We start from the raw sequence: 18535 nt of genomic DNA, 5'->3' as shown, positions 1-18535 counted from the left end.
TTACAAGAAAAAAATAAACAACCCCATCAAAAAGTGGGCAAAGGACATGAACAGACACTTCTCAAAAGAACACATTTATGCAGCCAAAAAACACATGAAGAAATGCTCCTCATCACTGGCCATCAGAGAAATGCAAATCAAAACCACAGTGAGATACCATCTCACACCAGTTAGAATGGCCATCATTAAAAAATCAGGAAACAACAGGTGCTGGAGAGGATGTGGAGAAATAGGAACACTTTTACACTGTTGGTGGGACTGTAAACTAGTTCAACCATTGTGGAAGTCAGTGTGGCGATTCCTCAGGGATCTAGAACTAGAAATACCATTTGACCCAGCCATCCCATTACTGGGTATATACCCAAAGGACTATAAATCATGCTGCTATAAAGACACATGCACATGTATGTTTATTGCGGCACTATTCACAATAGCAAAGACTTGGAACCAACCCAAATGTCCAACAACGATAGACTGGATTAAGAAAATGTGGCACATATACACCATGGAATACTATGCAGCCATAAAAAAATGATGAGTTCATGTCCTTTGTAGGGACATGGATGAAACTGGAAAACATCATTCTCAGTAAACTATCGCAAGGACAAAAAACCAAATACCACATGTTTTCACTCATAGGTGGGAATTGAACAATGAGAACTCATGGACACAGGAAGGGGAACATCACGCTCCGGGGACTGTTGCGGGGTGGGGGGAGGGGGGAGGGACAGCATTAGGAGATATACCTAATCCTAAATGACGAGTTAATGGGTGCAGGAAATCAACATGGCACATGGATACATATGTAACAAACCTTCACATTGTGCACATGTACCCTAAAACCTAAAGTATAATAAAAAAAAAAAAAAAAACAATTGTTCAGAACCATTCATCCATTGAGTCCCTCACTTGACACACTTTGTTGTGTCATTCTCTGTGTTAGATGCTGGGAATACAGATGTTGGGCATTCAAAGCACAGTTTGGGAGGCTCTTCTATCACAGGTGAGTGATAGAACAAATAAACCACTTCAATTAATAGAATAAAAGTATTTGCTATAGTCTGAATGTGCCCCAAAATTCATGTACTGAAACTTAATCCCCAATATGGTGTTATTAGGAGGTGAGGCCTTTTGGGAAATGATTGCATCGTACAGGCTCCACCTTCATGAATGAATTAGCACTGCTATACAATGGCTGGAGGGAGCTAGCCAAGGCCCTTTTTTCCTTCTGTGCCCTCACCACATGAGGACACAGCAACAAGGCACCATCTTGGAAGCAGAGAGCAGACCCTCACCACACACCAAACCTATCAGCACCTTGATCTTGAACTTCCCAGCCTCCAGAACTGTGAGAAATAAATGTCTTATTTATAAATTACTCACTTTCAAGTATTTTTGTTACAGCAGCACAAATGAACTAAGAAAGTAGTATTCAAAAATAAACCTCATAAGACACACATGTTGCAAACTGGTACCTATAGGTTAATCTAACTATAAATATGTTTCCTTTAGCTACATACTGATTTGTTTTAAAATTGGAATTGCAGAGGAAAACTATGAAATCCAACCTCAAATGCACATGTTCCAAGAACAAAAACTCTGTCCATCTATGCATGCCTGGCTCTGAGCAGTCCAGTTGAGACTTGACTGGTGTTCATTTATCAACTCTGTTTAAGTAGGTAAGCAGTTAACAGGTACCAGAAGTTTAAGGAAAGTGAGGAAGAAAATAGGATTTTCTCAATTTTAACTTTGTCAGTAGGGAAGTCAGCCATTATATTAGTCAGTTCTTGCACTGCTATAAAGAAATGCCTAAGATTGGGTAATTTATAAAGAAAAGCAGTTGAATTGGCTCATGGTTCTGCAGGATGTACAGGAAGCACGGTAGTGTCTGTTTCTGGGGAGGCCTCAGGGAGTTTTACTCATGGTGGAAGGCAAAGTGCATTAAGGCATCTTACACGGGAGGAGCAGGACAGAGAGCGAGTCGGGAGGCGGGAAGGTGCCAAACGCTTTTAAACAACCGGATCTCAGGAGAACTCACTCATTATACAGTACTAAGGGGGCAGGGGGGTGCTAAACCGTTAGAAACTGCCCCCATTATACAATCACCTCTCACCAGGCCCCACCTCCAACACTGAGGATTACGATTCCACGTGAGATTTCATGGGGGCAGAGACCCAAACCCTGTCAGCCATGATTCAGTTTAAGCTGTGGAATACTCACTCTTCTGTAGTTTGAAGAGGACAGCCTGAGATGTAGCTGTATGGACAAAGGGAGAGACAGGGGAAACTGGCAGTGAAAGAGATTAAAGAGTACTGCTGGGGTGTGGTGGGGTGCATGCGTGGACTCTTCAGGAGCTCTGAAGAGTCTCTCCCTATACTAAGATTCATAAACCAACAGGGCCCACAAAGACAGTGTAGAGGAGAGGCAAGTCCGCCATTGGATATGCCCTATCAGAGTCCCTTAATTCCCTCCACCAATGGTGGAAAGCGCTTACTGCAGTTTCATTCCTCTATCCCACTTGCTCAATGTCTGTGGTGCCTTATTGCTGGTCTTCTTGTAAACACTGGATTAAAAAGGAGAAGAATGCATTCAGTAGAGGCAAAAGTGCCCCCCCAACACGGTGCCCATGATCATACACCTGGTTGTACGGACTCCCGTGTGGTGCCTGCTGCGAGAGGGTAATTGGGAAAGAAAAAGACCAACAGATCCCCACCCCTTGGAGGTTACAGCCTGGCCATTAAAGGAAGCATTAAAAGTACACAATGCATGATAAGACAGGGGTGTGCAAGGCACCCATATAGCATCCAGCCTGACATGAGGGAAGGGCTCGGAATGTGATCTTTCAGCTGCTAGCTGAAAGGATAAATGCTAGATTAAGGAAGCAGAAGGATTCTATATAGAAAGCATCCCATGTGCTAAACAAATGCCCCGAAGCAGAAAAGAAATGTAGGAAGGGACATGAAAGAAGGCCCTGAGGCTGGAGCAGAGGGGCTAAGAAGACACCAGGACCTCCAAGGCATCAGAGGAGGCAGTAAAGGTTTGGGTTTTTATCGTAATAGGATCATATGATTTGATAAAATAATGATTTTATCAAATGATTATCTGAGGAGTTTTATACAAAGGAGAGGTCAGATCAGATTGCCATGTATAGAAGACCGCTCTGCTCCCTTTCTGTGGAAAATGAGTAAGAGCTGGAGATAAGCTCCATTTCATTTGTAAGCTCTTACTCTTACAAGACTGGAGATATGCTCAGGTGTGTGCCCAGGTGTAGACATGGAGAAAACAGGATTAGGGCTTTGCTAGGAGGAAATAGCAAAAAGGCTGGAGAGGGAGTCTCGGCTATCAGTAGGAGATGGGTTCCAAAGATAGGCCATGGAGTAGACTCCATGGGGAGGGACAGACACAGGAGGGGCTGGTAGTAAGAGGGAGAGTTGAGACGTCAATGGACTGGAGGTCCCAAAAGGGCCAAGGACTGTCGTGGTGGGAGGAGATAAGAGGACAAGCCCAGAGGACAGGATGCTGATGTGCACAAAGACTTCAGAGGTGGGGCCGTTTCGGGGTATGATAACATTCAGAATATTAGTCAGTTCTTGTACTGCTGACAAAAGGGGGCTTGACCAAAGGTAGCTATTGGGGAGTGTTAGAGGAAGAAGCTAAAGAAAATAAAAGGGCAGAGCCCAGGTTGCTGAAGAGGCCTATGCCAATCCAGTCCTCAGTTCCTGGAAGAATCAGAGAAACTCAACTAGGCACAGGGTCCTCCAGGATGACAGAATTAGAGGCCCTTCTAGGAGCTCACATCTCTCCAACCTCCCTACCTCCACCACCATCTTCACCCTAAATGCTTGGCTTGACTAAATAAAAGTGGCCCTCTCTCTTCACAGCATTTAGAGGTCGTGAGCTGTTTAGCATGTCCTCCTAGGGCAGGGCAAAGGTTAGTATCATAAGCATGAGTTATTGATTACAAACCTGGTCTCCAGTCTCATGGTCTCAGTCTTTGCAGCTGAGCTCCATAGAGTGGCTGTCTGCTAGCACAACACATATGACCACGTATCTTGTCTCTCCACTAGGCTAGAAAGTCAAGGGCAGGACATCATGCTTCTTTCAGTTTCTAGGACCACATCTCATAGGTAATATCAATAGATACTCAATAAAGAAAGAACCAATCCTATTTATATAAAGTTCAAAACTGGCAAAACTAATTTAAGGTATTAAAGGTTAAAATAATGGTTACATTCTCATTGGGGAGGGTAACAGAAATGGGGTAGTAATGTTTCATTATTGATCTGGGTACTGTTTATATGGATTTGTTCAGTGCAAATTTATTGATCTGTATAATTATAATTTGTATACTTTTCCATATGTTACATTTTGATATATTTTTTAAACACGTGAATGAATCAATCACTTAATCAGTGGTAGAAACTAAGCTTGAACTTGAAATGCTTCCCCCAACATAGGATTCAAACTGCAAGCTAAGGCAGGGGTTGGCAGATATTTTGTATAAGAGCCAGGTATTAAGTGTCTTATGTCTCGCAGACTGTAGTGTCTCTGTCAACAACTACTCAACTTTGCTACTATGGTACAAAAAGTAGCCATCGATACTGTGTAAATGAATGAATATGGCTGTGTTCCAATAAAACATGAACACTGAATTTTGAATTTTATATCACTTTCACAGTCCTCAAATGATATCCTTTTGATTTGTTTTTCAATTATAAAAAAAAAATGTTTAACCTTTCTTAGTTCTCCAGCTATATAAAAACAGGCTGCTGGCCAGATCTGGCCCGTAGGAAGTAGTCTGCCAACTCTTGCACTAAGTGAGTATGCACATAAAACACATTTCCTGGCCCGCACACAGGCTCAGCCTGTCTTTCCAATCTGCCCTCTATGCTCTCCCACCTTTATAAGTAGGCAAACACTCCATCTTGTCGCTACATGGATATTTACTGTCCCGAGGTTTGATGGGGTCCACTCGACAGACAGGGTAGGGATTGTAATCTTTCTTATACGTCGTGAGCAAATCCATATTCTCTTCACTTGGGACGAACTGGTCATACTGGTGGACCTTCACTGGCGCCACTTTGTGAGGCCCAAAATCTCTCCTGTAAGGAAGCAAGTGCATGCTGTTGGGGTCCTTGGCTTGCAATAAGGCTTATGTTTTCTGCTCAACTCAACTCTACAAACATTTGCTGAGAAGTCGTGTTCTACTCTACCTGCCTTCCCTCCTCCCCCGAACTGTTTCTCCTCTATTTCCCACTTTTGAGAAGGGTATCATCAATTCCTTCTCACCCAACTAAGACACCTGTATACATCTTTGACCTCCTTTCCTCACGGCCCCAGAGTCTATCATTCACCAATGCCCCTCCGCCTCATTGGTTTTTCTTTCCCGTTGGTCCAGACCCTGACAATTTCTCACTAACAGCCTGCCACCTGAGCTTCCTCCTTCATTCCTACCACTTCTGTTCAATCCCCATAATGTGGCCAGAATAAACTCTCTAAATGGAAATCAGATGGCTTTCCCCAGTTTAAAACTCTTCCAGGTAAAATTCAACTTCCTAGCATGATTTATAAGCCTTTCTGGACCTGGCTCCTGCCTTACTCACCCTTGTCTCTCACGATCCCCACCCCACCTGAGCACCCTGCACTCCAACCGCAATGCCACCATTTCTACTCCTGCGCTCTCCGCCTTCCTTCCACCCAACTCCTTCACTGCGGAGCTAACTTCCTTTCAGGTGCCACCGCCACCTTCTCTGTGTTCCCAAAAGCTTCTCCTGCTAATGTTTATCTCCTTCCTCTACTTAGCCTACAGAAAACCCAAAAGAGGAAAATAGTGAAATAATTGGAGACGCTAAGTCCTTCATTTCTCTGCTATCTGGTGTCAGCGACCCCATTATTTCAGGGAGTACCAAAACAATAGGATCGAAAAAGTATAATGGTCTTTGCTAAACAGGAAGCAGTCCCTCCCCAAAGTATCCCAGATAAAAAGGCCCAGATGCTCACTGCAGGGCCCACCAGGAACCGCCCTAAGGAGCCAGGGCTTAGCTCGGACTTGTGTTGCCCTCCAGGGCACTCGCAACTTCCCACTTCTCAATGCTAACATTTCCCTCCGAAGGGTGTCTGCTTTACACAACAAACTGTTTTTGCCTGGAACCCATTTATCCAACTGGACAAAGGGAAGGTAGATTTTTCCTGATGGTGCTTGCCAGAGCAGCACTGTCAAGGGAAGGGGAAGGTTTCCGGACAGGAAAACATTAGGCCCAAACACCAATAAAACCCACTTCCCGGCCAAAATCTGGAGCAGCATTACTCAGCCATGCTTGACTAGCAAAGGTAACACGCTCCACTGTAACCTGTCTTGCGTGAATTATACACATGATTGTCAGTAAACCAGAACCGGGTCCTGAAAATGCTTAGTGGGATGGGAGGAGGAAGTTAGGAAGCAGGAGAATTAGCCTCTCTAGGGCTCTAAGGAGGAAATGGGAGATGCTTCAGTTGAACTCCCCTGACACCCTCTGGGTAGATTTAAAAATATATCTTAGCGGCAGTTATAGGACGTTCAGCCTGGGCTCCCTTCCTAGGGGCCCTGCTGTTAGCCTGAAGTGTCTGGAAGTTGACTGTGTATGTCGGGGCTTATGGAGGGAATGGACTGAACAAGAAGCCAAGGGTCAGCTCCTACTTCTACTGTTCTCAGTGAACAAGTACTACACCCTGATGTCTATTCAGCACTAAACCAATTGTAGCAGGGAACTAAGAGGGTAAGTCCTTAGGCTACAAAGACAAATGAAAATGCCCAGAAAACTCCATCTGAAAACCGGCTGAGTGGAAAAGGACTCTTGGTCAGAAAGTGTACATTCTAAAGAGAGTGCTCCCAAGGGAAGTTGAGCTCTCCTCACTCCCAGAAGGGATGGACAGATTTCAAGGCAGCCTGAGACCATACATTCCTAAACCCTTATAAAAGCCTGTGCTCAGTAATGGCTACCTAAGCCTACACCCTATTCATTTCCAAGGAGTATCAGGAGGTACCAAGGGCAAGCAGTGAGGAACAAAGCTGGGTGCCTGAGCTGCCGTGCTGAGCCCACCCAACCTCAGAGCACCTAGGGATGCTTTCCAGCTGTGAGCCTGCCACTCTCGGTGACCCTGCACACAGAGTCCATGGCAGCCTCTTCTGCAGTTACTCTGACCAAGAGGACCAGCTTCCTCTCGGGGATGCCGCAAAAACCTCCCTTCGAAGGCTGCCAGGCTCTTGAAAACTGAAGCACACTTACTGCCCATCTCCGACGGCTTCTGCTGGAAAAGAGCAGACAAAAGCCCACAACCAAATTCACCAGTTCACAGACTATTCTGAAATTGGTTTCCCAAAGACAAAAGCCAATCACCTTTTCCAGTACAAAATTTAAGTTCCTTTGTAAGTGTTCCTCTATGGTTTAATTTATTGATCAGCTATAACTAAGGCAAATGATGATGGGGGGTGGGGAGAAGCAGTATCTACTTCTGAAGAGAAGAAAAATTTTCAAGTTTGACTTTTTTATAACCTACCCAAACATAGTTACTGTGGCTTAGGAGTGAATTTAATCAGAATTTATGTGTTTCCTCATTATGTTTTTATGTTGAGAACATTCACTGAAACCTGTCATTAACCACAACATAACTGCATGTCCCTAATCACACATAATCTTACAGCCTTTAAATTCACGTAAAAGAAAAGTCTATATTTTAGTCTTCCCAGAATTGCTCCAATTAACTAGCTTTTCTTTTTAAGAACACTGGATCTCCCCTCTCTTTCTGTGGTACATTTCCCAGTCTCTGTGCACATGTGACATGAACCAAGAAAAAGAAACTGGTCAGAGAAGTAAGTTTCTTTTAGGTAAGTAACTATAAAAGTTATAGAGTAGGGAAGGCCAAGAGTTAAACTCAGAGTTAAGTAAAAGGTTGGAGTGGTCCTGCTAGGGAAGTCATAACAACTTGACTTCAAATCATTTAGCACAGCTGAAGAAAGATGTTTGACAAGACTCTGACAAAAGGAAAGAGGAAATAACGTAACAGTGAGCTAGCGTCCTGAGCCTGGCAGTGGGAAATGAAGATTTTCACCACGACAAAAGGGCCATGCAACACTTTTTTAAAACCCGTTTTTAATGTTTATTTATGCAAACTTCAAGATTTGTTAGTGTGTCCAAGTAATCAATTATATTAAAATGGAATCCATCTTAAAAGGAGTTCCTCCTCTTGGCCAAAGCCAACCTCTCTCACCCCTGCCCTCTTTCTCGGGAATCTCATCTGCAGACCATCTCCTAGGCCATGCTTTTCCCTCTTCCTCCCTACTGCCTCCTTTCTCCACTGAGTGTCATCTCCCATCTTTAAAGGTAAAGAGTAAAATAAGACGCTATCCTCACTGGGCTCCATCCTCCTCCAGTTTTCCCTCTGTCTTCCAGAAAGTGTTGTCTACAAGTACAGATTTGCCTTCCTCTCCTCATGTCCCACCCATCAAATTTGATTCCCCTCGCTCCTGGATACTCCAAGCATCACCTTGTTTTCCAGACCCAACCACTGCTTCTCATCCTTATCCCACTGTGCTTGTTCATAGCATCCATCCTCTCACTCAATTTTTCAATACTCTCTCCCTTGACTTCTGTGATACCACTCCTCATGATCTTTTCTCCATGTCCTCTATGGGGTTCTGCTCTTTGTCAGTTGATTTGATTGACTTTGTCACTTCTATATGTTATTCTCAAACTTCCCAATGTCAAAAGGCACCCTTCTAGAGAAACTATTCTCCCATCCTAGGCAGCTTGAGGAGTCCATCCCATTGTGCTGCAAAAGATCCTTGGCTGAATCACAGGGTTTGATTCATGCCCCCTGTCCTTATGGGACACAGAGTCCTCCTTACCTTCACTATAACAGATGGGATTCCAAGCCCATGCACTCCAGAATCCAAGTTACATAGCACCTGTCTTCTCCTCTGCCCTCTGAGCCCCTCAACTCCCACTAAGGCTGAGGCAAATATCTGTCACCACTGCATATAAACCCCAGACAAACTATTTCAAACGACTTTAAAGCTCTAAAAAGGTGGATTCTGGGGAGAGCCAATAGGTGGAAGCAGAAAATGGCACTGTGTGAGGCTTCATTGCTTAATTTTCCATTAACTATTTAATATTCAAAGCTTCCAGCCTGAAGGTCAGCTCCAGTCTGTGCAAGGGAGGGCAGCTAAAAGGCAGATCTTTATTGATTACCTTTTCTTGACTACAAAAACCAGAGGGCCGGCCGGGCACGGTGGCCCATGCCTGTAACCCCGGCACTTTGGGAGGCTGAGGCAGGTGTATCACCAGATGTCAGGAGTATGAGACCAGCCTGACCAATATGGAGAAACCCCATCTCTACTAAAAATACAAAATTAGCTGGACGGGGTGGAACACGCCTGTAATCCTAGCTACTCGGGAGGCTGAGGCAGGAGAATCACTTGAACCCAGGAGGTGGAAGGTGCGGTGAGCCGAGATCGTGCCACTGCACTCCAGCCTGGGCAACAAGAGCAAAACTTCGTCTCACAAAAAAAAAAATCAGAGGACCAAGTTTGAAGCAACCACAGATGCTGGAAAATGAGGAAAAGAAACCTAGAAATGAGAGAGCCAAAGACAGGAAGCCCTAAATTCTGTACATAAACTGGGCCCAAATCTCTGCATAACCTCACATATATGGGGTAGATTCCAAGCTAAAGAACTTAAGTGAGATTTGAGCTGCCACCCAAGACACAGAGTTTGCATTGTAAATCAAATCAGGTTACTTGCCTGCCAAAGATAAAAACACTTTTTAGAGGAATGCAAACAATTCTCACTGTACAAAAATCAACCCAAAATCTGACCCATGCTCAAAAAAAAAGATAATTATGGAGACCAACTCCAAGCAGACCAGCCATTGGAATTAGCAGATAAGGATTTTAAAGTAGCTTTTTAAACCATGCTCAATAAGGAAAGCAAAGTAAGGCCATAAGGAATTAAAAGATAGGAAATTAGGTAAAATAAATAGAAACTATATAAAAAAAGAATCAAATGCAAATTCTAAAACTGCAAAATATGTGAAGTAGAACATTCACTGGATGACCTTAATCACAAAATGGAGATAAGGGAGAAAAACTTGGTGAAGTTTAAATTAGATTAATAGAAACTATCCAATCTGAGGAACAGAGGAGGGGAAGAAAAGATTGGGGAAAATAAATGAATAGAGCATCCGTGAAAGAAAAATTGCTGAAGAAATGGCCAAAATGTCTACAAATTTAATCAGAAATACAGTATAGACAATTCAAAGGCTCTGAGATTGCCCAAGCAAGTCCAGTGCTGAGAACTCTATCTACATTGTGTTCACACTAATTCTCAGGCCCAGGCTATGGAGGCTAAGTATATGCCCAGTGGTATAGCTCTGAGTAAGAGATCAGTCAGGTATCTCTTTGAACAAAATATATATATATATATATATAATTCAATGGGTAGTGCAAGACTCAAGCCTGCTACTAACTCTTGTTTCCTTCCTGACCTTTGGGGAGGATACTAAATGCCCTTTCTCTCTTAGCTCTTCCCTCCCTTACTCTCCTTGGTTTACCAAGGAGTCTTGCAAATAAGTGATAGAGTTGATGCTACCAATTCCCTGCCGTCCGCCTTTCAGCGACACCCATCGAGTCTGAACTCAATTCTATCTCCTCACTCTGTGCCTCCATTCCACTCTACCCATGGTCCCACTCCCTTTAGGATAAAGGTCTAACACCATTGAAGACTCACCTCTTTCTTCCGATGCTGTTCATTTTGCCCATCTTTAGGGAGCTGGTTTAGCTAACAGAATGTCTCAAATTGGGATCCAAGTGTTTTACATGGTGACATGCCTATGGGGAAATTAGGCTTGAAGTGCAAACCTCTTATTCATAAATTGATCTCAGGTCTATCTGAAGTAAAGGCAGATTCTACACCATAGAATTACCAAAGGCTGCAAGAAAGAGTTTCACACTAAGAATGGCTGGAAATCACAAGCATTCCCTCATGGCACCTGCTGTAAATCCCCAGATTTATGGTCAGTAAGACCTGTGTGCAGTTATAATCATGCCTCATGCTGGGATGATAACCTTTCCAGAAACCAGGTGTTTTTTTGTTTCTGGGCTTAATCACCAAACCCAGCAAAGCCCTGGACCACGTGACTTTTTCGTTCAGCAGGTGGGAGCCTCATGTCCAACCTCAGAAACTAAGCAGGGTCACTGTTTAGATAAAGAAGTGGGTGGGATATTCCAGTAATAAGAGTGCTAAGAGCAGAGGGGTGACGACAATCTGTGCAGACACAGGGGGGTGCAGACACTGGGCTGACACATCCCTTCTCCTGTAAGCCTCTAGGGGAACACCCAGATGGTAGCTTCCCTACATTTCCTGACAGTGTTTGTTCTCAGTCTATGAAAAATAGTGCCCATCATGGCAGGTACAGTGTTGAGAAATAATGAAATTGTGGTAGAAAAGAGAACACAGATGTCTTCTACTCATTTCCCCTTTACTTGTCTTTTTAGGGTAGGAAATAAAAAAAGATTCGTATCTGCTCTTTTTTCCTCCCTGTGGATAACCTTGATCCTGCCACTTTTTCTTTTTAAGGCCCTTATGTTCATTAACAGCTTATTTTGGAAATTCTTGCAGAATCTGCTTTCCTCTACTTTAGCCACACTTGATGTACATGATATTTATTGTTACTCTGACTCCGGCAGGGGCAGAGGGGCCTTCTGGGTGATATATTTATTGTTGTAAGTGACACAAGGCAAGGATAATTTAGGACAGGTCAGAGGGTAAGTTTTTGTTTAGCGAAGTACCATCAGGAGGAGGGAGGGTATCTGGAGTTGCATCTGGGGGCCTCAGAGCTGGGTGTTGGGGCAGGCCTTCTGCCCCAGACCAAGGGTTTGTCCCCATTCTCCTAAGCTTTGGACAGCTAACAAAGCAACCTGCAACAACCAACCTTCAAAGCATCCCTGTCTATACTTTCAGGATAGGAAATATATCAGTGTCTGAAGCCAACTAGACATCTCACAAAGTGTTCTTCATTTCCTGCAAATTGGATATAAAGAGATAAAACTACCCATACCTGGAGACTGAACAAGATATTTGCAAGCCACCCCTCAGTACTACTCTTGTCCTTTCCTACTGATTACATGTCCCTTATACATGTGCCTAGGACTCTTAGTTGGTGTTGGCCAGGGTTTCCTAAAACAAAAGCAATGCTCAGAAATGATTCACACTTCTTATTATGGTCTTTAGACTCTCAGAGACAAAGAATACTGTTTTCCTGGCAAAATGAAGCCCAAACTTTAGTGTTCATATTGTTTAATAAGTCATAGGTTGAAAAAACAGCAGCATAAACTACTGTTTCTGTTTAAGCAGAAACACTGTGCTTAAACCAAATCATTAAGATAAATGGTTAGAATAAACATAATCATCTGGCCTTAGCAATATAGCAAAACCTTGTCTCTACAAAAAGTTTTAAAATTAGTTGGGCATGGTGGTCCATGCCTGTAGTCCCAGCTACTAGGAGACTGAGGGGCAAGGATCACTTGAGCACAGAAATTCGAGGCTGCACTGAGCGATGATCACACCATTGCACTCCAGCCATGGCTACAGAAGGAAACCCTGTTTTTTAAAAAAAAATTTTTTTTAAGTGGCCTGATTCAAGTCAAGCATCAGACAAGGCCCTCAACTCCCTCTCATTCTCAAGCCCGTGTCCATTGGTTTCCTCTAAGCTCAGGAATCCTTTGGCTTCATTTCTCCCATTGTGGGTGCTCCTGCCCCATTACCCAGACATGGACTTCCCATGGATCTAGAAGATGGCAGCGTTGTGTAGAGAAGAGCACCTCCAACTCATAGCCTCAACAGATGTTTCCAGTCCTATTCTGGAGAAAACCTGAAGGCCGAATGAATTAGAATGGTTCTGCTTCACCTAGACCATCTGGGACCTTTACTAGCACAAAATCACGAAGCAAAAGGGAGCAATAGGAAGAAAAGTCACCAGGTCTGAGGCACCGATGTGCAAGCATTGTGCTGGAACAGTCAACATTCACCATCATCTCCACCTCACAGCAACCCTGCCCTTTAGGGATGAGGAACAGGGAAGGCAGAGAACACATCAATCTTTCAGGGCTCCGCTGAGGACAAAACTATACAATCTGAGACTGCCCAATTACACTCAAAGATGTTTCTGCTCTACTAGATCACCAGTCACAGGTCACTAACTGAGTTGTCCATGGCAGATTCTGCAAGAGCCTTGCCTGTAGAACAACCCTGAACTGATAACTTTTCTGCACCCCCTCAGTAGAAACACCTCTGCAACACTAATATACTGAACCATAAGGCTCAGCCTCCGCACAGACCTAGAGCTAAACAATCTTAGTTTGGGACTCAAGAATAATTTAAAAGAAAGATGTTATTTGTTCATATTTCTTGAAGAACATTCAGGAGAACCCCAATTCAAAATTTACAGCATAATTTTAAGGGGAGGAAAAAAAAGCTCACTTTTTCTCTATTGCCAAGTTCTCTTTCACCACCACCATCCCCCACCTACCCAAGCTGACCTGGAGCTTTTGGTGTAACAAAGCCCAAAACTTGCTTTTCGGCAACATCCTCCACTCTTTCCATCCCTTAAATATTTTTCTTAACCTCCAATCCTATATTATATAGATTAATCCAGCCTTTCCCCACCCTTTACTTCAGCAAGCAAGAATCCCTTCTCTTTGACAGAGAATTTGGAAAAAACTGAGAAGGCTCATAAATGCAGGATTTTCTTTCAGAGATATAGTACATTAAGGCATTAATATCATATGTTGATACTGCACATTAATGCATTAGCACTGCACATTACATTAATATTATACGTTAGCACTGCATGTTACATTAGTGTTGTATGTACCTGCATACATTAATACTGTTTGCCCTCACCTTGATGTAGTCAGGCCTTCCATTGGTATAGACCCTTTCTGGTACTCCCGCCTTGGCTTGAAGGACTCTCTGGGCAGGTAAGAGTGATAGAAAGGGTAGTTCTTGGTATATTCGGAGAGAAGACATGGTTTCTCTGTTTTATCATAAATCTTGGTAGGGAGATGTGGACAGTGATGCTGCCTATAAAAGACACAGAGTTAGGTTGATTACCTTCTTGGGAGAAATAAACCCAATTAGATAAGAGTACTTCTGCCAAATGTGACTCAGACTGTAAAATCATAGGACTGCCAACATTGAAAACCAGAATTCAACCATTACTTTTTTCCACTGAACTATGTGAAGTGGCCAGAATATAAAGGTGGTCTGTAACTACAATGGTTAATAAAAATTCCTTGGATCAGAGAATTACACACAAGCTGTTACACATGCCACATTGCTTGTGTAAGCATGGAAATATTTCCATACCATAATAGAGAAATGGCTGTGTCCCCAAGTTCTCCGAGTGCCACCCAGCTGCCCCAGGTCCTCCCCTGAGGTCTCGCAACAGCCCAGGAATTCAGGGCTTACTACTGACCTAACAGGGTGCTCCAAGGCTCCCCAGTAGGGCCAGCCAGTGTTTTTTCTAACTGGTTAGCTCCTGGGTCAACTTAGAATATCATCATTGTACACAAATGACATCATTCAAAGCAAATCACCTTAGTTCTGAGTCCACCAAACACCGCTGACTATGTGAAACCACTTTCACATCGAAAGTCTCCCTCATTTATTCTTTCAGGTCTCACCTCAGTTATTACAGCCTTAGAAAGACTTTCGCCGATCATCTTATACCCAGGATCCACCCCGCCATCGTACCCCCCTCCCCACCACTCTTCCCTGAGTGTGCACATATTTTCTCCTATCACCCTGTATGTGCCTATCCCATCACTTACAGCTACCTGTGACTGGCACGTCTGTTGGCAAGTTTGTTTATTGTCTGTCTCATCTGTCAAGCTCAGGGCCTTCATCAACCTTTTTCACTGCTACATTGTACGTGTACACTGTACATTTTTCAACCTTGTCCACTGTTCATCGTACATGATGTACATCCCTATGTATCATATCCTGAATTTTTCATTCAGTAAATGTTTACTGCATACTGGCACATTCAGTAAATATTTATTGAATGAAAGACTGAGTGTATAAGTGAATGATTAAATAAACTTTATACCTAGTGATGAATGAAATGAACAAATGATAAATAGTATTTAGCAGTTAAAATTTATAGTGAGCTTTTCCATTTTACATGCATGGTAGTAAATGAAACTTATTTATTTAGTTACTACTTACAGCTGGACTGAGGCAGCTGTTAAAGCTGTCAAAAACTAAGTGAAGGCAGTTTATCAATTTTGTGTGTGCCCACAGACAATCTTCACAATCCAGCTGGGGTCCCTCTCATCATCAGGCCCCAGCACATCAGCAAAAACTCCATGCTGGTGTTTTCCAACTCAGCTACCTTCATGAATGGCATAGAATTGTTTTCCCATTTTCACGGGGGACTGATTTTTAATCACAGAAACTAAAATGCAATACTTTGGGGCAGTACATGGGGGAAGGGAGATAAAATGAGAGAAAGAAACCAAGAATTCCTCACTGCTCTAATGTAAAGCTATTTTCCAGGCAACAGCTGGCACGCTGCTCCTGTTAGTAAGTTCAACCTTTTATATAAATGTTACTGCCACCACTGTTGTTACTATGTTCCTCTCTTCCATCTACTCCCCAGAGAAAATCATCAACACCTGCACTGTTCATATGGCTAGAATTGCATATTAACAAGTACCATTAGAGATAACCCTACTTATTTTCTTCTCACCTATAGATTTGTTATCAGAAATGCCTTAAGAAGGCATGAAATTGCCTGATTTACTTTGTATTATAAAAGCAGTATTGATTCACGGTAAATATTTTAGATATTCCTCATCATTTACAAGGAAAATCTTCCACAAATATGCTGTCCTTATAGTATGAATATCTAAATTTCACAGTGTTAAATACAATCAATAAAAGTTTGCTTTTTCTTTTTCAGAATGCACATTCTTGGCATTTAGTGTACAAAGCTGTGTATTTCTATTTTATACCCCTTTAATAAAATATCTCCTAATTGTTGGCAAATAAATTGAGTGCTTTAAAGTATCTTCTGTACATTCAAGAGATAAATTGTTATGTTTGCATAGTAAACAAACAACCCATCTCCCACAGTAGATACATGTTAAACATTATTGCCATTTCTGTGCTCACAATCAGTCCAACTATCTGAGATTTCAATTTAAGCCAACCACTACCCTATCATTTTAGGATTCCAACAAACCTCAAATCAAAAGCCAAGAAGCACTGGCTACCAAAAATACCTCTGCATGTATATTTTATTCACCCACATTCTAAAAGAAAAGTCAAGATTTTATTCGGGATAACTTAGTTTCAGGCACTTACAGTAAAATGGGCTCCACAGGCAGAGTGATTATTTTCCCTTTTCAGTGCCCCCGTTTTTTAAACTGGTAGAACTACTTTCATGTAACCCCCTTTCCATACTGTTACTTTTAAAAAATGTAACACACTGTAAGGATTTATTCCAAAAGAAAAATAAATTTAATGGCAAAATACTGCAATATGTTCGGCATCATGAAAGGCGATTTCAGTACAGCAACAAGCTTCTATCCAGACATTGATGTTCCATTAAATGGAATTATATCAACATATTTATAGAGCAGATCTGACTTCTTGCTGGTTAACTGAAACCTTGTCTCACTTTGAAATATCAAAAACTCTTACGCAAAAATAAATGTTTCATTGCCTGAGTGTGCTCATGGAGTCATCTCCTTTCCCTACCTGCACCATGAATGCCCTGAATACCCCTCTCAAGATACCCAGGACCATGTCTTCTCATTGGTGATCGACCCAACCCTCATTAACCAGGAATCCCTCAAGGAAAAAGATCAAGTCTGACATCTTTTTGTTTTGGAAGCTCGCCAATATTATATATGTATTTAATAGATGGATAAACAGTGTGTAAGAGGATGATCTGCTGAAAGAAAGATATCTAGAAGTTATCAAGAAACAGAAAATAATTTGTTCTAACATTAGTAGAGCCAAAAAGGTAAAGACAGATTTCTCAATGTTTAAGAACTAGTTAGTATCTAAAGAAAGTTTGTAGAATTGCCTTGCCTAGGGTATTTAAAAGTAAGCTTGGCAGCCATGATCCAAAGAACTGAAACTTCTTCAAGCTCTGTGATACTTGTGTCATTCCAAGAGCTGCCCTCGCCACCTTGCTCAGGTACACCCGCAAACAAACCCAGATGGAGCCATAGGCCGGGAAGGAAAAGGGAGAGAGGAGGTTTCTTTAGCCTACCAGAACTCTCTAGTCTTTCCACTCCAGAATTCACAATTCCCAGGGGTAAAAGGACATACCACTAACTTTCTGATACTTGGAAAAGAGAGTAGTAGAGACCTTATGATGGATCCCAGAAATAATTAACAATACTTGATTCTAAGCATTGGCTCCAAGCTAGAATCACGGAATTTTTTTTTTTTCAAGACAAGGTTTCACTCTGTCATCCAGGTTGGAGTGCAGTGGTACCATCACAGCTCACCTCAGCCTCAACCTCCTGGGATCAAGCAATCCTCTCACCTCAGCCTCCCAAGTAGCTGGGACCACAGATACACAAAACCACGCATGGGTACTTTTTGTATTTTCTGTAGAGATAGGCTTTCACCATGCCTCCCAAGCTGGTATCAAACCCCTGAGCTCAAGCAACCCACCTACCTCAGCCATGGAAAGTGCTGAGATCACAGGCATGAGCCACCACACCTAGCCTAGAATCACAGAATTTTTAAATTGAAAGGGGGCATGGGGAACATCTGTTCTAGTATCTCCATTATGTTATGTAGATGAAAAATCTTATGTTCAGAATGATGTACATGAACCAGTCATAGATATAGGATAGGCGTCTATCACTTCCAAAGGACCAGGTGCATTTCCTGACACACAACTAGCTCAAGTCATCTACGACTCTCAGGCAATCCTAGAATGGATAACAGAACTTTAAGAATATAACAACTGCACTGGTACACTGGTACACAGGTAAGAAAAAAAAGTTAAAAAAAAAAAAACAAGACTATAATAGGTTCCTCTAGAATAACATCATCCAACGGAAATAGAATGCAAGCCATGTCATATATGTCATTTTTAATTTTCTATTATAGTAGCCACATTAGAAGGGTAAAAAAAGCCAGGCATAGTGGCACCTGCCTATTGTCCCAGCTACTCAGCAGGCTGAGGAGAGGGGATGCTTGAGTCCAGGAGTTCAAGGCTATAGTGTGCTATGATCATGTCTGGGAATAGCCACTGCACTCCAGCCTGGGTGATGTAGTATCTCTAAAAAAACTAAAAAGTTTTTTAAAAGGTAAAAAGAAACAAGTGAAATTAATTTATTAATGTTTCATTTAACCCAATATACCTAAAATATTATCATTTCAACATCCGTTTAACGATTATTAATGAGATTTTTTACTTTCTTACTCTTTCTTACTACACTTCAAAATCCAGTGTGTCTTGTACATTTCCT

General features: G+C 42.4%; 1 protein-coding gene across 1 annotated transcript in view; it reads right to left on the bottom strand.

The window, feature by feature from the left end:
- Nucleotides 1-18535, bottom strand: part of SAXO1 (stabilizer of axonemal microtubules 1) — a 127546-nt gene that overhangs the window by 9452 nt on the left and 99559 nt on the right. Inside the window, exons 3-4 of the mRNA XM_055294163.2 lie at nt 13938-14117; nt 4900-5102 (exon numbers count right to left, since the gene is read on the bottom strand). Of these exons, the coding sequence (XP_055150138.1) occupies nt 4900-5102; nt 13938-14117 (383 nt within the window). The remainder of the gene's footprint in view (nt 1-4899; nt 5103-13937; nt 14118-18535) is intronic.

This window comes from Symphalangus syndactylus, chromosome 9 (genome assembly GCF_028878055.3).
Source record: "Symphalangus syndactylus isolate Jambi chromosome 9, NHGRI_mSymSyn1-v2.1_pri, whole genome shotgun sequence".
Classification (NCBI taxonomy): Eukaryota; Metazoa; Chordata; class Mammalia; order Primates; family Hylobatidae; genus Symphalangus; species Symphalangus syndactylus.
This window is presented reverse-complemented; position numbering and strand designations above follow the sequence as displayed.